We start from the raw sequence: 25,358 nt of genomic DNA on the forward strand, positions 1-25,358 counted from the left end.
CGACGTCGAAAATATTCAACAACTTCTTTAACAACAGCGTGATAAATAACGGGACAAAATCAAAGTTCACTTGGGTCTACATGCACTTCCATAGTAAAGATATGGTAAGCACGGAAAATACTACGAATTTCACATAGGCAAATATCTACGATCATCGAATTTATCATACCTCAAACCACTTCCCGTGAACCAACCCTAATATCAACGTGTTTCCACACAACGAGACCCACCACTTACACCATCGTTACCGCCACATCAGACCATATCGCCACGCCGCGAGGGGCCGAGTTTTACGCTCGTTAGGGGCACTTGTCGCGGAATTTTACGGAATCCACATTGCGTGTACGCGTTTTATAGCACGCGATAATCGCGCGAACCCGCGCGATGCCGGTGGCTTAAGGACAAAGAAAATCGCACGACGATTAACCGTAGGAGTCCGTGTGTACGCGGAATTAGCATTGTAATTGCGGAGAGTGAGGTTGCGGTTCGACCAGTACCGTGAACCACCTTCGCTTCGCCCTCCAGCCACCCCTTCCGCTCACCCTATGGCCAGCAACCGCTGTCGCGCCGCCATCGTAAAACGCAGGCTGCCGTACGCGGCCCGATCGACCTGTGCTGACCTATCCTAACCCGCTTTGCGGCCCGACCTAACCTTCCGTTCGAAAGGGGAAAGCTCGATGACCGAGCGGTCCGTGGATGCTTGAGTCCGGCTCGTTTGCCAGCCGGTGTATCGCGATTTTCATCGTTCCCCCCGTCGATCGATACATTCAGACATTTAGAAGTGGCAGGCGACGTTTAGTACCCGGTATTATCGATCCTTTTCGACGATGCCACGGTATCGGTGGCATCTTATGACCATAAGTCAGAGGATAATGGTCGATAGCCTGGAATTTTTCGATTGGTCGCGTTAATTTTCCACTTACTTGGCTATATTTGTAAAAATATGAATTTGCATAAGGTTCTTAACTCCTCAGGATGATTTTAATAAAGTTAATTTTCGGAGGAAAAAAAAGAAATGGACGAGGAAAGAAAATGGTCGATAAACACGGAGTCGTATTGTTGGAAACACTTTATAGTTTCCTTGTTTCTAAGAAAATTACAGAAAGACTGCTGACTCTTGCTGACCATAAATATCGATCCGACGTGGAAACTCGTTTAAAATGCATTAGCGATTAGACGTGTTCACAGACCTCGCATCATAAAGTTGTGAAATAACAGCATACGTTTGAAGTACGTATACACTCGAAGTAAACATTCTCAATTAAGATTCCCCTCTTGATATTTACTCTCTTAAAACATCAAAGGATTTGAGAAAGTACAACGCTGCTAAACCTATTTGTTTTTCAACAAATGAAACTTCATAACGTTGTTAATGCTTTAACGTTTAATTCCGTGGAAAAATGAAGAAATCTCGTTGCTTCGTAGAATCAGAATTGCCGAGTTTTCTTCGTTCTGAGAATTAACGTGAAACTCACCATGTGTATACAACAAGAACACCTTAACATGGGTACGTACATACGTCTTAGTGGCGTCGCATCAGGTCTTACCCGATCGAATTGGTAATTAGTCTCAGTTGGCAAGTATAACGATGCTTCCGCAGCGACAGCACCGATGTTGTAGCCTTGGTGTGTCATGCGGGACGATCGTATAACATCAGGGTCTAGCAATATATCTGTATGTGTGTATATGGGAATTAACGTCTCACTATCGTCTATCTTCCAATTTGCCAAAGTATCTGTCCTTACTTACTCGTGCAAGTGAGGCTCCGCCTATTTAATAACGTATGGAATTCTGAGTGACAAATTTTGTTACTCGTTCATTATCACTTTGTGTCACTCAAAGAGTTCTACGTTTATGCCTCTTAGCTCTTACGTATATCATGCTCTTCCAATTTCAGGCTGACTATCCTGCACGTTGCGGGTCTTACTACTAAGATTCGCCGCATGCAAAAGGACGTGTGTCGTCAAATACCAATTATTTGGGACCGGATCTACGATGACTTCGACTTAACGATTTTTAGGATGGTCGTTTTGTTTTGGATTTTCCTTCACTACACCAGAGTCTCGATCATTAAATGGCCATTATAAATCTAACCTGTTTTCATATACGCGTATAGTTGAACATAGCTCTACATACAGCAGACGTAGCAAAAGTATCGCGCCGACACGATTCGGGCACTTCCTGTTCACTCGGCGTGTTTGTACAGCTTTATAAACCGCTTTGAAAGTAACGCTCCAAGGTATCGGAATTCTTTCTCCCGTCTACCCTTCCCGGCGCGCCTGCATAAAGTGGAAGATGCCTCACGAGCATCGCGGTGAACCGTACCCCATCCGGCTTTCTTCTTTCCGCAAATATGTAGGTTACTCCTTTTGCTTGGTTATTTCTTCGGCGAATTTCGATCCGTGGAACTTTCAGATATACCGTTCAAAGTACCGTGCTCGGTTTCCAGCGAAGGATTGTTTAACCTAAGTCGTACAGATACGAACATGAGAGGTTAAAGATTTCAGATATTTTTAAAGAATAGAAAGATGTCGTCGAAGCAAGTCTTTGTAAATTTCATCCCTCTCTGAAACTATGTATCCAATTATCCTTCGCTTGTTTTGGAAGAAGATGAAAATTTTAATAGTTTTCATGAAATTTCATTTCGAAATCTGTTTTACACAGTTTATAGTGCGTTAAAAGTCGAACAACAGAGTTTTATTATACTCGTTTTCGATATTCGTTCTTTCAATCTTTGAGGTTTTTCGGATATTTTAAATTCCATATTCTTTGATCAAGTATTTTACGTGAGTAGAATGTTCGCTATTGATATTTCATCAGTGATGAAGCTACATCGACGCAATTTTTATCGGAGAATTTACCCCCGGCCTATATCGAGTTACGTTCGCGGATTTCGGATGTTACAGAGTTATTTCTGATGCGCCTTGTATATTCGAGTTTGGTTTCCTCGTTTGTACAATAGCGGAACCGCGAAAGTGTATACACGCTATCTTTGTGAACATACGTATACTAATTACGAGTCAGTGTGCATCGATCACTGTTGCAGCTCTCCGCTCCTAAAGTAATTAGCGTAAATAGAACCGTCCGCGATAATTAACTATATATATATATCGCCGTGCTATTCGACTATGGTTACCTCTGACTTTGCTGAACTCACCGCCGAACGTAATTCTTAACTTTTCCAATTGTGTTTGCGCAAAGATTTCGAGTAACGAAGGTAAATACCAAATGCCAGGTTGCATAGTTTTACGCGATTACGAAACTAAACATTTTGTTGCAGCGAAACGTGAAAAATTTCAGCAAAGAATTTCATGTTACGATACCACGAGTATTAAATATTTTAGTTCAAACGAAAGTAACGTAACTTGGAAATGGAGAATTTTTGAACAACTTTACATTACCTGGAATGCTATGTATTTTATAAAAAATTACCAACGTAGTTTACGAGGTAAATATTTGATGTCTGCGGTGCGCACCGAGACCGTGTGTTTCTTTAGTTGTTGAGTTTTCTACTTGAAATTGATTGAGATCCCCGGGAACAAATAAAATCATGGTTTCGTATAATCATCTCGATCCCGACCAATTATCCGTGTATTTATACCCAATAAGAGGCTCGTAAACCTCATTTATAGTATCGCGTGGTAAGCCAACATTGATACCTTCGATATATGCGATCCACGTGGAATCTCGATATCCTCTATCTCCCAATAACCATTAACCGTGATTCTTATCAATCTAAATTTAACCAGAATTCAATATCGCGTTTACCATAATCACGTAAATTAACGTTCTTCAAAGTATTAAACTTTGTTAGCACTTGACACAATGTACGATCATCGGTTTAAGTAATTCTTGATACTTTTCTTCGCTTTGCAGAAGCAAGCGAACGTAAATTGCAGGAACGTAAATTGAAACACAGAATCTGGTATCGAGCTACAGCTTGATATATAAATCGTTACAGCTTGTCTGCCTCTTCGTGACGTTCCATTAAAGATCGATGAGGTAAATTGTGAAAGAAATCACGAGCAATTGGGCCGAGTTCGCAGTCAAAGAAGAAGGAATGATTATCATGGGGGATGATGGGAAAACGGCGACTCGTGGACAAGAATACCTCTCGCAATATTTCCTTGAAGGATAATTTCATGAACGGCGTACCGCGCTTCCTCGTCTGAATGAGTTTTTAAAAACGATTAAACTTGGAGCGGCATTGGTGGCCACGCTCAAGGTTTTCCATCCTCTTTCCAGTGAAACACCTTTTCCTCTCGTTTAGGCCGACTTGGCCTCGGCCGCGGCAACGAGAGAAGAGAAAGGAGACTTTTTTATACGATCATGAAGGATTAATGTCGGCTGAAATGCGAAGAAGGAAGTTGCCACGAGCTGTTCGCCGGTTTTTACGATATACGAATCTTCTCAACCACCCCAAAGCTTCCCTCCGTTTTGCATCGCCATAGCGCGTCGCATCGCTTTAACGTCCCCTCCTGCTTTAGAATGTCGTAACCGGATCGTGGCCGAGCCTCGCCACGGATACCGGTGTCATTAGGCGGCAAGCTGTCTGAGTACTTTCTTCGAACGCCGGAAGTTTCTTTCTGGCTTGTAATTACGGGGAATCCTTCAGCCCTGCTTTGCTTAAACGAAAGTCTTCTTGGAAAGATACGATACCCCGTTCCATTTCTCCCTTAAGATTTGTAACCTGAACTCGGGCTAGTAGTTTAAAGAGAAAGAAGGCGCGAACGAATTTCCACTTCTAGATAACAAGTAAAAAGGTGGTAAATTGGCGTATCATTCCGGCTGCCCTACTTTCAGAACGCTTTACATATAGCTATCGATCTTTCTTTTATCGTCTCGTTAATTAGCTTCTTGGTTTTTTTATATCCTTCACATTCATTAACTCGATCCATTTAAAATGAACGTCATTGATCGATACTCGAAATAGCAAAATTTGAAGCCTCGACAGATTTGATAAGCACATTCTGCGAATAACATCATTCGATCTTCAAATTAAACAATGCGACGTTTTAAAGAATTATAGATTTGAAGTGGATTCTAAAACGGTCGATGGAGATGTGAGACTGACGTTGACGTCAAGTTGACCCGTTCCAATTCGAGATCTGTTACAAGTCGACATCGAAATGGTCGTGATCGATGCTCTTTCCGGGATATAGGCTGACGTAAAAAATATTCGACTGGTGGGCGGAATAAAAATGGATGATGGTCCCTTTCAATTCGTTTAACGATCGAATCGCGTAACATCGTAGCTGAATACACGTAGCCCCGTGTTTCTACCTCTCTCAGCTGCAATTAGCCAAGGCAGGTCTCTGCCTCCTATTTAAATCGAATCATTTACGGTATAACAGCTCCTGGATGATCCACTCGTGCCGGATAATTGGCTACGGCACGGAAACGAGCGGTCGATTTAATGCTAATAAATGATCCCTCGAATGGTTCTATCGATGAAAGGAAACGATTCTGCATCTCCTCGTTCCGGCCAAGAATACGGACCGCCTCGTCAGCCGTAGTTTCCTGATCAAAGGGATCGAACTCCCTTAGGTAAAGTAGAAGAAATGGGGGGAGCGAACATTTGAAAGAAATCGAAGCGGAAGATTCCGAAGAGGGTGGATGAGAACGCGCAGGATTCCGGAGATGAGAAGTCAGATCGAAGAGATAATTAGCTGGCGAGCTTCCCTTGACAGAGTCCCTATAGGGAGAGTAAAATAGTAAGCTTGAGACGTGTACTGTGTTTGAGGGTTGACGGGCTGTTGCAGTGATCAAGGTATAAGTGGAAATTGCAGAATCGAGTCGGTGCGTTTGAGTGATCCTTTCACGAGGATTTAGCCTGTTCTCGATCTTGCTTTACTATAGTAATTTTTGACAAATATTTAATAACCGTACATTTTTTCTATAAATATTGAACTAGAAAATAGACGCTTCTTGTATTCATTAGCTTATCGTATATAAGTTTTCCATACAAATTTAAGGCTATCAAACTTGAATCCACTTCGTAGGCAAGTTATATGGTTACCGGAGTTACAGAGAAGCGCATGGACATCACATTTGAGCATGTGAGAACGTTTTAACATATTTAATAGTAATTACCACGGGGCTGAAGTTTTCAATAGTTCGGCGTTTATTCGTTAATGTTGATAGTCCGATAAACTTCTACTAATTGACAACTTCTTGAAATATCGATGCATTCGTTTGACCGTATTAAAAACGGGCTCAAACGATCGTTGGACTTTTTAATAACACGTTCAATGCGAGTAGCCTTGTAATTTCCCGACGAGATTGCGAGTAAAAACGTCTCGTAATGTTACACGCGGAACAAAATTTAATCGGTTTGTAATTGCAGTTATACGGCCAAGATTTCGCTCGTTCGTTCGGCAAAAGTATGTTTTAGCCTAGTTAATCGTAGCCAGGAAATTATACGTAACTTGGGTTTTATGGCCCGCGACGCTTAAGTATTAAAAGAACGTGGAATGAAACGTCAGTTTGATGAAAACATCGTAGATTGGATTTCTCCTTCGTATCTTTTTACGTTCTCTTCATTTATAACAACAATTACGACTTCGATCGACTCGATGACCCGATTAATTGCAGCTTGCGGAGTTCGAAGTATTTGCAGTAGTATGTGGGCCGTATTTAGTCAGATGACACAGCTCCATCGGTTGCGATTGACGCAAGTAATTCGTTCTGAAATTGACTCAATATTGGACTTTACTATTTTATTCACTGATTTTACGAAAACGTTTGACGTCGTATATGAAGAAATAGATATTTTGAATATTGAATGACGTTTAGAATGACATTAAAATTAATTAATTATTATTATTTTTATATTTATCTTTGTAGGCATATTTGCAAAATATAGAAAATATATTTATTGAAAATATTGGGATACTTAAGGAAGACGGAAAAGTTCCACAAACAGTAACACTAATCTTCGATAGATTTCTAGCCGTTTTTCCTATTTTTATCGTCGACCCACTTTCCGATTACTCATAAACTGTCACTTACTTGTCAATTACAAGCCAACACTCGCAAAACGTTTACCTCCTTTTCGTTCACTGTAATATCCGCTATTAGAGTTTAGGTTTCCAATTCCCATCGGTTATGCATATTTAAAGCGTCTGATTTTCCTAAAAGTAAGAATCAGTGAGAAATATCCACTTATTAGTCGTAAATTATTAAGATTTCTTTCGCATACTCTTTCTACTATTAAAATTCCTCAGTGGTTATCAATTTACAATTTCTTACGTCCAATGTATTTTTTTCTACGACTAAATCTATCTTCCATCTATTTGTCAACCAATTTCCACCAATTTCTTCTGACTTCTCCATGTTCTGAGTACCTGCTTTCGCTGTTATCTCATTCGCGTTAAGATCCCCTGGGCAATGGTAATCCCGATGCAGACAGAGCAAGGACAAGAGTAAAAACGCAATCTCCAGGGTGAACGGGTAACGCGGATAATTAGCGGAGTTTATTCAAATAATTTGTATTCGCATGAAGAAAGTCGCGGGCCCAAGTTGAAAGTTGAAATGGCGACGTGCATCGGAGAGACGCGTTCTACGCGGAACGTTGGGACTAAGTCGAGCACCGAGCGATAGACAAGCTCGTGGGGACTAATCAAGTGGCATGGCGGATAATCATACTCGCTCTCGCAACTAGGAAATCCACGCTCAGATCGAGTTTGCTCTTTCAACAATCGGATAATAATTGTCCTGGTTAATGAACCATGGAGGAATGCCGCTTCCCACTGTTATTGGATTTCCTGATCCGTTGCGGCGTTTCTTGCGCTCGTCGAACGAAGTTTCGTCCCAGAATGATGACGTTTAAAGATTGTCTATGCAGTCATTATGAAAAATGCTGGCATAAGAAATGATCGCTACCGTTTTTATTCGATCGTGTATTTCATGATGTTTCGGCTTGTAGCCAACTGTAATTAACAAGATCGTTGCAAAAGTTTCGCTGTTGCAGTATTAGTGTACAAATTATTAAGAACTGGTTGTTTTTAGATAATCGTGAAGTCTCTTGATTTATGATTCGTGGAAATTTTAATTACAGAAAATATCGTGAGGTAAAATGTTGCGCATTTATGGTAATTAAAATTAGAATGGTAAAACTTGTATTTATCTAAAGCTGGATTTCGAATTATTCTCGTTGGTGTCTATTTTTTTCTACTTTTCCTTATCGCGAATTAATTTCATAACGCAATATCGTTGAAACGAAATTTAACAGAAGCACGAGCATTTATGCCGTTCGTAGCTAAAATTGATATTTGCACGATATAACGCTGATGGCGGTGTATACTTTCCAGTACATCATATAATCCCCTTGAATTTCTGTGTGTTAATTTCGATCTCATAATGTGCCACGGATTAGCGGTTACTAATGCCCGGAGCAGACACGTCTGGCTCGATAGCCATTACTCTTCCGGAATACGTGCACGTATGCGATCTGACGGTTTCTCCGAAGAAACGTAGCCGTGCTCCATTCGATAGACGAGCAAGATGGATCATGACGGATGATCGGGTTGCCAAGAAAATGCGAGCCACCTGCAAGAAACCGACACTGCCACGAATCGAACAACCGAAAGGATGCTTCTTTTCACGCGATCATCTTTTCCCTACGTTTTTCTACGGAATACGCGATGCTTTTTATGACGTACGACATGAAACTTGACAGCGGCTATGCAAAAATCGAAGTCACGTTCAGAGGGTATTAAATTTGACGCGATTGATATTAATGGATAAAATAAAAAATCGATGCACTTTTTTCTCTTTTGAAATATTCCTTGATTGAATTTTTCCCGAGTGATTTTAATCAAATCTTAATTTCGTAGAAAGAGATCGTATTTCTATTTATTATGTTTTGTCAAACATATCCTATTTAATCTTGTTTGTTGTAGTTTTATTAAGACGCATATACCGAATCAATATTCCATTAGACCGTCGGTACAAATAACGTTAGATCCGAGCTACGCGTGTGTCAGTGACAAATTAATCGACATTCCACGATGCGTTTAACATGACGCCGAATCATGAGATCTGTTTTGCGCGTATGAGTTTCCAAATTTCATTTGCATTCGATACATATGACTACATACCGTTTCGAGAAACAGAATATAATTTGCATCAGTTGAAACTAGTAAATACGAATGCAATCGAATTTCGAAAGTGCTATTACGTTTTCGACGATACAGAGGGATCATTGGATAATCAGTTTTCTTCGAGTAGTTTTATCACCGTTATTATCTATTTCTATACAAATTTCTAGATTATTTTCCTAAATGGTGATATTTCTTGCTGGTTTATTTTAAAATATTCCTTAATGCTATTTAGATGATTGGAAGTTACATTAACCCAGAGAATAATATCGTTTACGGTGTCGAATAAATCGCCTTTCTAAATTATTATCGTTGCTGCGATAAACGGACGTTTTGACAACAACGTTTATTTACGTCATTAGCGCTGCGTGACGCTCGGACTTATTAATTTCTCGACGAAAATGTTATTTAATTAAACGCTGCTGTTAATGGCGTGTACACGAAATATATCCAACCTTGGGGGAAATTAGCACGTTATCGGTCAGTAGAATCTCAGCTGTAAGGGTGCCACGGAACTACCCTTACACACTGTTATCTACCGCGTCCTTATCACGATACGAGTGCCCAGTTATGCACTGTCGACGCTATACGAACATAGCGGTAGTTTAAAATGATCGTAAACGACGATACGGAAGACGTGTCGTATGGGTAATGGCTGTTGTTAAAGAACGTCGATTGTCGAACGATCTTTTCGCGACACAATCTTCGTTCCTCAAACACGTATTGTCATGAAAACTGTCGCGAAAATCGAGCAAGTCGATTCCAAGGAATCCGTACTCATAACACGTTCAACAAAAATCTTACAGACTTGCTTTATTGTCTAACCGAGACGTCACGTCGAGTCAGCAATAACTTGGCATTACAAAAGGCTACTAAAAGTTAGTCTAAGTGACGATAAAAATTCATTAAACTCAAGGCAATATCTGGTTGCAATTAATTTGCAAATAAAAGCAACGATTTTCTCATTGAGTAACTGTAGATGATTAATATGGAAAAAATCGTAGAACAGACGCTTTCCAACGTGTCGTATCTAAAACTCCGTTCGGACGAGTTTGCATTCTCGCACTTTCGTGATAATGAGCGCACGGTTTCGGCCGCTTCATACATTAATTCATCATTTTAATACAGATGATCGATATTTCGAGTGGAAAGTCATTGAGTACATTGAATTTTCAACGTGTTTCATGAAAAACTGCCTTTGAATCGATCAATGCACCAGGCTCGTAAACGGTACGGTCGAATGGTCCACACGAATCAAACCCGTCTCTCTCCCTGCCGAGCCTCTCTTGATATTGCGAAACGAAATGTCGCTTGGATGACATCAAAGCGATTTCCAACGAAAAATTTATGAAGTTGATACGTTGGTATTTGATATTAATTAACTTCATCGAGCGTCCAGCTTGATGATCGTCACTGTACATTGGAATTCCTCGCAAGCTACGCGTGCATTACTTTGCGAGCATTATTGGAACGTGCTCATTTCGAATGACCTCAAAAAAACATGCTAATCAATGTCCATCAATGACATCTTTTATTATGTATTAACCTTTTATCAGAAACAGATCAGTTCACCATTAATTTCTCTTGGCAGCCAAATCGGTAAAATAATTAACATGGAAACTATTCAGCGCATAGGATTACGAATAAATGGATTTATGGTAGATGATCATCGGCTATCGTTTCCAAATAGTTTATCAAAATCTTGCATTAACACTAACGTAATTCCTCTAATTAATTCCACTTTCATATCTCAAGTAGAAACGATCGATAGAAATATGTTTCATGAAAAGAATCCTTACGTTTGCAACCAAAATTTTAGTCATATTCTCCTTTTAGATTCCCCTAAAAATAACGAAGAGGAACGAACAGTGACAAAATAGAAAATAGGAAGATTGTCTGTAGAAAGCGATCGAATACTTAAAGCGTTGACTGTTACTACTGGCTGACTATAAATGGCGCGTTGCTACTTAACGTGAAGCTGTTTACCGTAACGTAGTAAAGTGCCCCTTCTCTGTTGTTATAAACTACGTGAAATATGGATCGTATCGCGGCGATTGCATCAGCGTGTATAGTAAGAAAGGAGCTAACCCCATTCCGGGAATATCTATGGCCCGAAGTGGGTACGAAGATCCTTTGACGATATGTATTTCGTATACATCGCATCGTTAAGCTTAAACGAATTTCCGTGATACATGACAGATTAGGTTAATTACCTTGCATGGTTTTCTCGCAATTATAAAGAGGAAGTTGAGTAAACGACCACTTTTCAAAACCACACAGTTATATGAAGGCATCACATTGAACAGGAAATGTGAGTTTTCCTTTTGTTTTGTCAGGAACTATCTTAACAAATGAATGGTTGCTTGGTTGATAATAATTACGCGAATCTTGTATGCTGATCTACTGAATCCAGAAATGTTAAGCGATAATTTTATGGTCGTAGTGTTTGTCTAGTATAATTATTATCGATAAAGAGGAAAATGGAAGTTCGACAAATCAGAAAATATTGTTAGGGAAATAGCACAGATCGGAATACGAAGTTAGTTTTTCAAAAGTTCTAATGGTGTGATGGTACGATTTGGTGTAAACGATTAGCTAGAAACATGGGATTGACTCGATTAAAATCATACACACTCTAGCGAATTCTTTTAACGGGAAAACTGACGAAAGTGAAACACGTTCATTACGGTGATTGTTTTCGACCATTTGAATCGATAGGACAAACTACGAGTTACCAATTAAACTTCCGACCAATATCCTGACAACACATTTTGCCGGACCTCTGTGCGCGGTGAGATTTTTTGTTTTGAATCTATACGTTTTTTAGCTTCTAAAATTTGAGCTTCAGAGATTGTAAACGTCACGCATTATTCAGGCGTACGAAATATCAACAAATGGAAAAATCCCTCTACTTTATTGTTTGCAACCCGATTCGTTTAATCCATTCGATCCGAGTTTTTCATTCGAAATAGTCCAAAATACACGATAATGGCTGGCATCATAGAAATTTCCACCCTTCGAACGTTGAGATATTAGAAAATTCTACCTCAGCTGAGGAAAAAAAGCTACCGCCTTGAAATGTTACAACTAGGGGACGCTTTGAGTGCAGCGTGCATGACCAGAGGGTCTTCCGAGTAACTGGATGACGGCAAAACCGCAAATCCGGGACTGGTCCCGCGTCAATTCATTCGCACCCCGTTGAAGAGGAAAAGCTGTCGTTGTAATGGTAAAAACGGATCTTTGTCAGACTGTTCCGTTTTCGTCCGTGCGGAGAATGTCGTCCATCTCGGCCACACCCCTCGAATGTCGCTCGTTTCGTTGAGAATTCGACCCGTCGGAAGTCCACGGGGATAAGAAGAAAGTCCCTCACCGTGGAGAGGCAGAGCGATTGACCCGAGAGGTTAGCGGAGTCGGGTGATTTTTTCACGGAGGATCAACTTGTCCGCCATATTAATGACCACGGTGCTCGGATTATCCGTCGAGGTTACCCAGCGGTCTTCCTCCGAGCTGAAGCCAACTTTCTTGGAAAATTGATTGCGCTTCCACGAATCTCTCTTCTCTACTCCCCCCCTCTCTCTTCCTCTTCTCTTTCGCTGTGTCTTTTTCTATCCACCTTTCTATAGGGAGAAAAAAAACACGGCTCGAGAAAGAAAGGAAAAAGGAAGAATGGAAGACGACGTCTAGGGAGAACGGTGACGCAGTCATCGTTGAAGATGCCGAACGGGAATTCCTTTTCCCCGACACGATCGAGGCTAATTATTTTCGCCGAGTAACTCCCTTTAATTGGTGTTTTCTTATCGACTGTCCCCGAAGCGTTCGAAACACGAATTTCCGTTGTAGTAATTCAGTTTCGCGACTCTCTTTTGGAACGTGAAATCCCTCCTACTCGATCCAGAGTGGAACTTTATTACGAATGTCTCTTTGTTTCCCTCTTTAAGCATATTCCGTAGATTTCGTTAAAGGAGATCGTTAAGACAAGGCCGGAGTTTCTTTAGTAGTCCAGGCCTGTGTTGTGCATCCGATGCACACGCCTCACACGCCGCACGTGATTATTAAGTAACCTTTGACTCGTAATGGGCAAAGCCTAATATTCAACACTGGTCTCAATTTTAGATACTTAAATATTGAATTTCTTATCCCAGACATAGATTTACGATAAAACGCTTTTTCTTAATTTGATTTACTTTTTATTAATAATTTATTAATATATTTATTAGTAATAAATAAAGTAATGTGTATGATACATATACATATATCGTTTTAATGAAATGAAATTAGATAACTATTGAAATTGAATTAATAAGATCTTTGTTCTCATTGAGAAATCTGTTGCTTGTCAATACTAGGTGTGATATTTCAGATTTATTTGGCAGTACGTATGTATGTAAGCAATTATTCTCGAAAATAGAAGTTTTAAAAACTGATTATCGTAATCGACTCGACGACGAACGATTAAAAAATTGTTTCAAAGTAGCAGTGTCGAATATCATACTCGATATTGACGAGCTCGTTAATGGGAAACAAAGTCTAGTATCTCATTAATTAAATTTCAACAGTTATTCAATTTCGTTTAATTAAAACAATATATGTACATATATCTGTTATGTATATATTAGTGTGTATATGTTATTAATAAAAACGAAATCAAATTTTTAAAAATTCTTCTATTATAAATCAATTAAGTAAGAACAGATCCATCCCATCAATTAAATTTTTCGATCAGTATTTTAAGCATTTACTATGGCGGCTCGCGTACAGTGTTAGGTTCTCAGTTTCGGTTCATTGCGAGTCAAAGGTTACTGAGCCTGGATCTTCAGTTAATCGCTCAGATATCGGGGACTTGTGGAGGAAAAATACTGCAGAGCTACTTTGATACTGATACTGAAACTGCTACTGAAACGCAGCGATTACTTGAAAAGCTGTTCACGTTCAAAACGCAAACGTTGAATAACGGGTCAGAGAGGATGATTCTCTTATTGCCAGGATCTATGTTTAGTATTGAATTCTCGTCGGTCGAATTAATACTCGTCGTCGTGAATCGGCTTTACATCCAGACAAATTCTCTGAAGAAATGAAAACAAAGGGATTGAAATTGAGCTTGTTCCCTGTAACGGTTTCCTAGCTGCAGATATTGAATGTAAGGATTCTTAAAGAGAAGCATTCACGGTTGAAGAAACGCAGATTTAATTGTTAAGAGAGTCTTATTGTAAATCCATCGGATTTTAAACAGATTCGACTCGTTAAAATTTGAATAACACACTAGCGATTATATTTCGCTACTCATTTGGAGTTCTTTACTGTCGTTTATTTAATTTGAAGTCAAGCTCTACAGTATTAACGTTTTTCTTGGATTTTGTTACGTTACCAATTTTCCGCCAACTTTGATGCTAATTTATTATATCAAACGTCGATTATTACGAATATGTGACAATTTAAATATTCACGTTGGTTGCATTTTAACGTCATAAATGCAACGAAATGGTTGGTAAAGGTAAAATGACATTGATAAAACTCGAAGTGATATTTCTCTCTACATTAGCTATCGATATGACAGAGTGATTGAACGCCATGGATGACGAGAGTGGAACACATTGTGATGGAAATCCCGTGTTGCGGGTAATCACGTGAATACGTAAAGCAAAAGTAGAACAGAACTTTATTATTTGATTAAATATCTATCGAGTAGAACTTTCGTTGAATTTCTACGTCGATAACGTTCGTTCGAACAATTTCCACGAATATTTCACAGATTTTCGTAAACGGAAATCTACTTTTGTATTTCCTTTGTTCGTAGCGTTACGCGAGGCTTCGGCCCATAACGCAAAATAACGGATCGAAATTTAAATTTCACTACTCAAATTTCTCCACTGCAATGTTATTGCGTTTCAGTGCATTATCATGAATAACGCGTCCAGAACGATTACACGTTCCAGAAATTTAAACCCAACGAAATTTGATTCTCCATCGGTATCTATTTATTTCACTGGATCTCGAGTAACGTTCATTGTATCATGATTTGTATTAAAGTTCAAAAAATATTATACTGTTAAAAATTTAACGTCAATCGTCAATTTTTTAGATTAACACTTTTTTTAATTCATCAAAAAATATAAAATAACATTAACGGAGAGTCGTTCAGTAGCGATCGTTCTAAGACATTTCGTTATTATCTAGGGCTAAAGTCGGTAGAAATTAAAATTTAGAAAGTAAATTTGTAGCTCAAATGAAACTTAATTAATTTAATGAATTTAATGCAAAGAAAATTGCAAAACTGGGGCTGGTCGTTATACTACTTAATAGATCTATATATATATCTATAGCATATATAATAGAACAAAATGATTTATCTACTTAAGAAACAGAATATCAGCTCTAAGAAGTAACTCTCAATACTCGGAATATTAAAATATACCTTTAGCGTGTCAGAACAGGGAAGGCAATCTAATAAACAATATGACTCCAAAATATGTTACACAAAATTGTTATATTCTTTTATTTATTCAAGCAAAAATGCTACTAAATGCTAAAATGAAAGAACTAATTTTAGTCGGTATTGTATATGCTGCTCTGTACTGCACGACTCTACTCTATATGATTCTTACTTCTTTCTTCGTCTCGCTATGCATTAAACGAAATACGACGATATGAATCAATCGCATTCTCGTTTCAGAACCCTGTGAAAAGACGTATTGTTCTTGGGGTGCGACGTGCGTTGTGTCGGAGAACGGGAAACCTTTGTGCCAGTGTCCAACAGATTGTCCTTCGACTTCTGAACCTGTCTGCGGCTCCGACAACATGACCTACACCAACTATTGCCATCTACGGAAGACCAGCTGCCTCGAGAGAAAAACTACACGGGTGAAGAATCAGGGCGCCTGTGGTGAGTACCATTCCCGTATATAGCCTTTTGTTTCGATGATCTTTGAAGTTTCCAAATAAACGGATAGAATATTGGGAAAAGTTCGATCGAAAGTAAAGAAATAAGGCGTCATACGACAGTTTATATATAATAACGTCTGAACTTAAGATCAAAGTACCGGTGACGATACCGTTAGAGATACGATCAAAGACTGCGCTATATATATTTATATTTATAAATAGATGATATTTATCATCTAATTGATATTATTGAATAGATTTTCTAGATTAAAACGAATTAATCAATTTTTCCTGTTTCTTTTGCTCCATATCTGAAAACAATTTCTAATCGAGAATCGACCAAGTTCATAAGATAATGCTAATTAAAAGCGATCTTTCTCTGCGACATCCTCGCTGCAAGTAAACTTGTTCGTTCTGAAAGAGACATCGAAGATTGTCGAGAGAAATGCGCGCGATTCTTCCGGAGGCGATAGAAATATGGTAAAACTAGCCCTTTCGTCTCTCCTCTCTTTCGACCTGTTTCTCTCGGTTGCAAAATGGAAGCTACAACAGGAATTCACGACTTTGCAAATATTTCCTGATGCGCTCGCGTGGCTGCATTCGATTCCCTAATGGCGTTCACGGCACTTCCGTGCGAAATTTCCACCGCGAGATTTCCGCGGAGATCTGTCGATGTAAAGCGGAAACTTATTCCGCGATATCCTGCAATAATGATAATGTCTCGATATCGTGGTGCTCTCTCGAGCGTCACGTCATATTAGTCGCGTTTGAATATCGTCAACGGTAAAAATAGGGACGCAGCTTCTCGATATGGTTACATCCTGGCTGCTTCGACATGTGTCACCACTAAAATGTTCGAAGAATCTAACCGAGGAGTTACATCTATCTGCCTAAAATCAGGATTGACATATGCCCATTTGTCGCGATAGTAATTCCGAAGGAACGCGTTCCATATATCTGTTATTCTCATTATGAAATGATAGATAAGTTCGTTTTGCGATAGTCAAATAATATTTTAATGCTTTCTCCGTTTCGTTTTATATCGCAATATTTTTCCATCGCTTAAGGCGATCGGCGTGGAATTTTACTTTTTACTTCTGATCGCACGATTGGCACTAGTATCGTTAACGACAGTACAGTGGAATGTTTAGAACGAGCGTGCAGTATTCTTAGAGTTCTGGAAATTGAGGTATAAAATGGTTTTCCAAGAATCCATCGACACGTGTCGCGAATTTTCTTAACAAACGAAACGGAAGAAGCGAACTCTTTCGACATGCTTTGCGTTGGTTCTTGTTTTCTCTGATCAGATGAAACTAATCATAGAATGATGTAATCACGCTTCAGGAAAGATAATTTTAGACGAGTCACTTACAAAATGAAACTTCAGGTTCTGTTTAATTATTGAACAATTTAAATTGACAATTCGCAGAGATGTTCCAGAAATTTGATTAACGGAATGCTAACAGCGACAAATTTAAGCCGCTTCGACGTTTAAGTAACATAAAATCGATTACAATACCATTTGCGAAACGATGTTATTTACATTTAATTGTTCCAGCTCGTTTGAAGAGCTTAAACTTCGGTAAACGCCAGGCGGATTAAATACTCCAATAGCCATTTGTTTAGACTTTAAAATTCTGAACAAGTCCCGCCGTTGGGGTACCCGCTGGCGATGGCGCGCCGTGAATCGAGGCAGCAGGATCAATTTTCACGATGTACAAACGGTAAATATAAAACGCGTGTACGGCAGGAGAGATGATCGGGAAAATTTGAAGGCGACCGGAGAGATGTAGAGCGGAGTGCGAGAAAAACAGAGCGCGCACACGCCTCGAAACGTATTTTATCACTATCGGATCTCTTTTTACCTCGGCCCGTCCGGCGGGATCTTGCCACCATGAATTAACCATCAGCCGATACCCGATTTTTGCTACGGTAGAAAGCTCGCCCCGGAGGTCGTCGCGCGCTGATTCTCAAAACGATCTTTTATTCAAACGAGCCTACACGCGCTTGTATCGACACGTACCACCCTCTTTCTTTCCCTCACTTTGCCTCCGGCCTTCTTCTTTCTCTCGTGCTTTCACCAAGGTTGGGAATAGGAGCACCGTGAAAATCTTAGGGCTTCTTACGAATGGAATGTATTACGTGAACTGAGAGAAGAACAGCTGATGAGCGGTGTTCATGAAAATTACTTGGATTTCTTCCAAGCTTCTGTAGTCGTTCGAATTGACGTGAAACCAGCTTCGTGGAAGGAAATCGAATGATTTGGTTATTTCCAACTTACTGGTACTATCTGCGTTCATTGTTTAAAAACCGTATCGCACCGATCTCGTTGAAACTGATAGGTTTTCGTTCTGAATAGTTCGTATAGATTCATATATGTATGTATTTTACGAAAGGTAATTTCGATAGAATAGGATAGAACTTCAAGGATCAAGAAATTTCTAATATTTTAAATGCAGCCTCGGTTCATCGACCGAACTTCCCTTTTATTGCTAGAATGGTTCGATGTTACAATTTAAGTTGCTCTTTTTGGAACTTAGTGATTAACTAATTTGTTCATTAAACGAATTTAACGCTTGACGTCCCATTAATTTCATCTGAATAAGAAATAATTTGATAATTTCTACTTCCTGTGGAGAATATAGATAAATTTATTAGCAAAAGCTTTATCTAGTTTCGCGAGTCAGCTAAAAGTTCAATCGAGTTAAGCTGTATAAGTTCTTCGTTACACAACTCATTCCTTATGTGTTACGAATACTCATTGTTAGAGTTGGAATAGTACGTTTCGTTATCGTCTAGTACTTTGTAATTGCGTATGGTTACTAAATAGCCTGTAGATTGTAACAAGATAATTTCTGATAAGCAGAGAGGAACCATATTGATTGGAAATAGAAGAATTCCGGAATAAAATAAAATTGATTACACCTTCATAATTTTACTTCTCGTTCCTCCTTAGATAGTTGAATTTTTCTATTACAATAATTAATATAAATTTAATATTATGCGAAACAATCTCGAACGAATAATTTTCACGGTGGCGCTCGTCACTCGTTGAAAGTCTATCGAAGTCTTTCGACAAACTTATGGCCCGCTCGTTCTTCATCTTTCTTCCTGCACTTTCAATTACCTTCAAACAAGCCAGGGATCCTGGAAAGTCTGGGAATGACACGCAAGGTCAGGACTCCTTGAGGTCTTGCGAAAATCCAAGTTTATGAAAGCACTTTACTAGACTGCGTTACGAAGAACCTCGTCGTTTTATCAAATTCTTCGTTTTATCGTAACGAGATTTATTTTCTCAAAACTTTTAAATTTTGTCGACGATCGATACGTTTCGTTAAAATTTGTTTTAAAATCGAGTGCCAGGGAAGCACGCAAACAACGATTCTATAAAACAAACTGATATTAAAAATTTGCTATTAAAAGTTTCAGTGTATGTATGAGAATTGCGATATGACTGAAACAAATATGAAACATACAAGGTACTGTTAATTTTTAACAACGCAAAACGCAAATGGTCAAACGAATTTCACTTTTCTTGTACTTTTAATTCTTTAAAATTTCTGAAAATTTAAGGGTATAATTTTGAATAACCAGGCAGCAGATACAAAGAATATTTTCTGTTACGAACTTCGAAATAACTATGTAGTAACTCTAATATCTATCTATCTTATATTCACTTGCATACATATATCATTGTTTCAAAATACAAAATTTAAGTTGCAAATGTTGATACTTTCTCAAACCGAGCCATCGATCAAGAGATAGAAAATAGTAGCAGAAAGAGTTTGAACGAAAAAACGAAACCATTATCGAACCAAGAAAAAAAATATAGCTCTCTCTTCGTAATTCTTTCTCTAAAATCGAATTCAAACTCGGACATTATCGTGTTAGCCATTTTCCTTATTCTTTCCTCTTACCCAGATACTCTTAGCTTTTTTCATTCTTATCTTATCAGCTGTAGTTCCGGTTCATTGCAAGCTCATGCTGCGAGCGACTTATAAGACGGTAGAGCTTCCATGTTATTAAACAAAATTGTCGCAGCAACGAGGACCATGCAGCGGGTTTAACATGGGCCTGTATCGTCCAAGTCAGGAGCTTTTTAAATTTTTATCGTCTCGTAACCGCGAGATTCATCGTGGATACTTGGACCGATCATTTTTAGATCTTACCTGTACAAGCTGAAAACGTCATCAACAAAACTACCTGATGCAGCATTTAATTAGAAATATTATAGACGATGATGCAAATGAATAAAACTTAGCATAACATTCTATCATATAATTACAAATGTATTTTCCCCGAAACGTAGACGAAGTACTTGTTCGCGTGAACCAACGTCTTTCTAACAGGTTTCCCATGTGCACGTAAATTATTATGCGAGCAAACAATGCTGTACGCGCGTAACAGCATCGTGTAAAATAGCCGAGTGTCCCTGGTGGTTTCTTCGGTCGAGTTTTCCTTCTGATGTTCTCCTTCTGCCCACTTTTCAGCAGCTCTTCCATCCTTCACGTACTCCTCGTATTACTTAAAACATCTACTCCACGTACATACATATTCGCAAGCTCGGTCGCGTTCAACACCGTAGTTTCTCATTTTTATTTTTCACCGCGTACTTTCAATTTCTACTCCTTCTCCTAGATACTCTTTTTATTTCAATCTCCATAGCTGCTTATGTAAGGCTACTACGACTCGTTGTACAGGATTTCGTCGCGATAGATAGTCGCATATTAATTCGTTTTTAAAGTTTGAAAACCGACACGATTAATTATTTATTCGAATATATGTCTTACGAATTACGAAGTTGAGATATCTGTCGCATTTTTCCCAACTGCTCTTACGCTTATCTGTCTCTTGTTCGATTATTGTACACTTAGAGGACGTTAAAACACCACTTAGTAACGTTCGCGTTATCTTTGGACGATCGGTGACGATTTCACACGGAATTCCAGACGAGTTCGCTGGAATAAAACGGATAAACGAAACAGTCGGATAGATAAGAGAATGAAAAAGAGGGGTACGAATGATAAGCACGGTCTTAAGCTGGAGCTTCCGTGCGCATTCTCTCCGGTCGTTGTTTCACCGAGTTTGCGAGACTTTATCTGCCTTCTTCAGACCGTGTGCCACAAATTTTTCGATTGTTCAACGTATTTTCACGATGGTATGATTCGCGGTGAGATTCGTATATCGATGGTGGAAATCGTCGAATTATCACATGGAATCGTTGGATAAATTGCCAATTTCCATTTACTCGCAAACTTCGTGTCCAGATCGCTGCGTTTCGTACTGTTCTTCTCTTTTTTGCTTCTGGTTTTGTTGCGTTATCTTTATCGTCTCTTTCGAACGTTAAACGTGACATAAATTTTCGAGAAGGGGCGAACAATGGCGAATAGTGGAATGATGGAGAGCTTTCGAAATACACTCATGCAACTCATTTCGACAGAGAGGAATACGAAGGAAAGAATCGGGAAACTGTCCACTGCAATTCAATTCGTTCGCTGATTTAGTTGACATCTCGAGATCCGACTCTTTTTTGCTTCGTGAAACGTAAATGAATTGTTTGCACTTCGCGATCTACGAAACGTTCACATTTCTCAACTTCGCGCATTTATCTTGAAACGAATAAAAATCTCATTAGGAGATCGACTGCCTTGAATGAAAATTGGGTTGCATAAGAAAATTCGATTACATGGATCGAGCGAAATTAGAAGGAAAGGTGGAAATTATAAAATTGTTACTGCTGAAAATTTCATATAGCTTTCTCGATTAGTGAGGATTATCTTTCCGTATTTTTACTGGGTAATTGTGTATGTATTCGGACGAAAGCGGCGAGAAATTAAATTAATCTTATCGGCTAAGGGAGATCCGAACCGGATACCAACCTCGATCTCTTCGTTTCCGACTCACGTCACTGCACCGGAAATGCTACCGTTCCTGTTTCTTCCGTGTCGGAGCGATCACTTACGAACGATTAAAACAAACAACTAAGTTTTATTATTCCATTGGAGAGAAAGTTTATTACAAAGAAAATTTCTTTATGGAAATTACAAAGCAATTACAATCTTAGTTGGAGATATTATTATTAGCGAAATAATATCCAGAGATAATAAAATTTGAATAATGTTGAATGATATTCCATTATAATAAAATTTAGATAATATCGATCAACTACGACATACTGAGTACTAATAATTGAATACGTAATTAAAATTTTATCATGCATGTTCCCGCGAGCATTTCCAAATAAATTATCATTTGTATTAATATATTGCGTATAAAAATTATTCGATAATAAACATAACGATTCATTTCGTTTTCTCTCTAACTCGTTCCACTCTACCTTTTTCGGTTTATTTCGTTCAATAACCGTATAAAGGAACGATCTCCATTCACTTATACACACAATGAATTAAGCGTACGCTTTCACCTACGAACCTCTCTCTTATCATTGCGACGGTAACAAATTAAGTCAACGAGCCCTACATTTGTTACGCTAAAGATCCTTAAATGAAAAGTTCCCAGAAGAAGGAAAGTACACTTCATAAAAGGATTCCCTTTAATAGAATATTTTAACCGGGCTCCCGATTTTGAATAGCTCGTTTAATAGAACCAGATTTACATCGCGAACAAATTGGATATACGAGGATTCGCGCGATATAAATCGGACGACCGTTAAGTTAATTACCGATCGAAATTGGATCTCGATCGAATTCGCAAAGGTGTTCGAGTGGCTTCGATGCTCGCCGGTATCGTTATCCGGAGTAATTCGAGCGGCATTAATAAGTTGGACGAGATCGACGATTTTTCCGATGTTAGACGTCGTCGAGCATCGAAGTCTACGTCAAAGCCAATGGGATGTAATTAAGTTAATCGGAGACTATCTCTTCGGTACACTTCATTACATCTTCAAGCCGGGGCTCGGTCGTGCTCGGTCAACTTTTATCTAACTTACTGCGGCGATAAATCGTCGATATCACCTGTCCTTCTTATCTTAGCTATTTTCAGCGCCACGTTGACAGAATCAGACAAAGAAATTGCCCTCGAACACGAACTTTACGAATTACGCGCAATAAAAGATTCGACGTGTTAATTGATTTGTCACGAAATAAATTCGAACGAGATGAAACCGATCGTTTCCCCTGAATATGGCCCGTGGCGAACCACAAATGCGAACTTCAATAAAACGTTATACAATACAAAGTTTCAATTAAAATCTTGATTGAATATTCCTCGACGTGAATGGTGTGTAATTAAATTATTTAGCAGAAGGTTGTGAAACGTTCATGATTCCATGGTTACATGCCATTCTAGTTCGTCGATACCCCGGAATACTATTCTACGATATTCGTTCTGCAATGTTGCTTCGCATGCACGCAGGATCGCAATTACTCTACCTTTTATTTACCTAAGATCATACAGTCTCACTTGCCCAAATTCACCGATGCTACAGAATTTACCGCGCAACATAGATATGTTACAACGTGTATCAATCTTAGTACATTTGCTAGCGTCGATTTTGGAGATTTTCGTTACAGGTATCAGACATCCTAATGTCCCTTTCGATGGTGCGAATGCAACAATATTCTATATGTATCTCATGAAAGACTCTCTATCCTCCGTATACATCTTCATTTCGTGGAATGGCGTCTCAGTGACTTCCTTTCTCCCTGTTCTCGAGTTCTTGCCGAGGGTTGACTGCTACCGACGCTTGTACCATTCTACGTCTCTTGAGAGACGTGCACGACAGCGGCAGCGTATTCGCGGCCTCGGCAAGCCCTGTGAAAATATCCACTGGAGGGTATAAATTCGATCTAAGTCCCTACGGGAATCCCCCGACCGTGATTTAGGCGAATCCGATGAAGGTTGAACGCCTAATGCGTTTCGGGAGCGTCGTTATGATACAGGACGCTCGTGTCACGTATTTTTCACGAATTCCACCATGTTCGAGCATCTTTAAAACCGGAATTCTCCTATTCAGACGGGTTACTTTATACCTCAATACTTCAATATTCTTTATACCCCAAACACAGGAATAAATAAAAGTAGAATTTACATAGTTGAAAGTAAACGAAAGTCGAAAATGTTATTTAAAAATATTATTTCTGAAACGTGGAAAATGCCATTAAGAAGAATGTAGCTCGTTATTTATATGGAATTCGACAGCATTATACTTGAATGGTCACACGATTAATGACTGGCTCGTATATCATTTATGAGAAATTGATATGCCGATACTGGTGTTATTAAATAACAATCAATATTAATTATCAGAAAATATGCACCAGTGCTTAACTCGCGTTAGCACCCAACTTTAACAACGACAACATATTATTGGCACCGAAGGTCATTTTACTATTACCAGTTAGGGTTTACAAGTATCGTGATACAAATTGTTCTTTTATATTCGCTGCGTGTCGACAATTTTCCATATGTTTAAACATATCCATTATAATTGCTCGCACGTTCGTATTTCACACTTGTGCACAAAATTAATCGACTAAGCTTGTTTAGAACAATTGAAGCGCATATTTTCCGCTCCCAGAAATTGAAAAGGCGCATAACGAATGCGAGTTTATCACCATCGTTCTCCCGAGGATCATTTATTCTCTCGCTGAGCGAAAGTTTCACCCAGACGTTCCAACTGTTTCCGTTCTTATTGTTAGTCGAAGATGAATGACGCTAGACGATACTTAGCCTGTTTTCTAAGATATACTACAAAGAACGTGTTTTATCATGCAACTAATAGAAGTAGTAGTCGTCGATACTGGTTTGTCGTTATTTATCGTTTTTCAAGCACCACAGTCGTAAATATGTCTTTATCGCCTTTCAAGCGGCCCAAGATAAATGAAATGTCCACTGCTTCCTACTCTTCAGGTGTTTCATTACATTGGCTGGCCATGCACGATCTCTATTTTATTTGTCTGGACGTGTGCAGTCTTGTTCTCTTTGTATGGTGACCACGTACAACGTTATACTACTTGTCTGATCATAGAGAACACGTCTCTCGTCTGACTGTATACGGGTTTATTCCACTTCAGACCTCACGCTCGTCGTTCCTAATTATTTTGCACTCATCCGACAAATCTCATTGCATCTCGTCTTCTGTATATGAAAATACGTTTTCTCTGGAGGAAATTGTTTAAATAAATTCCCCGCATACGTCGTTTTCCGTTACAGACCGTTATGTTGCAATTTAAGATATAACGAGAACACCTTATAATAAAAAGTAATAAATCTAGATTAAAATTATAGATCCGTAAACCAAAAGTGTCGCACTTAAATTGCACCGCGATGCAAGTTTAAAGCTGCATATTTTCTCGATCCTACCATCAATCATCAGCCGCGGAAAGATTTTTAATTCGCGGGAGGTATCGGCGCGCG

The 25,358-nt window shown here is 39.0% G+C and overlaps 1 protein-coding gene across 9 annotated transcripts in view; it reads left to right on the forward strand.

The window, feature by feature from the left end:
- LOC100749423 (agrin-like) overlaps window positions 1–25,358 on the forward strand; it is a 389,618-nt gene that overhangs the window by 254,409 nt on the left and 109,851 nt on the right. For all 9 annotated transcript variants that reach the window (XM_033324077.1, XM_033324078.1, XM_033324079.1 and 6 more), the window contains one exon: window positions 15,772–15,981. In XM_033324077.1, coding sequence (XP_033179968.1) covers window positions 15,772–15,981 — 210 coding nt within the window. The remainder of the gene's footprint in view (window positions 1–15,771; window positions 15,982–25,358) is intronic.

The sequence above is a fragment of the Bombus impatiens genome, unplaced genomic scaffold, assembly GCF_000188095.3.
Source record: "Bombus impatiens unplaced genomic scaffold, BIMP_2.2 scf_1461, whole genome shotgun sequence".
NCBI classification, from domain to species: Eukaryota; Metazoa; Arthropoda; class Insecta; order Hymenoptera; family Apidae; genus Bombus; species Bombus impatiens.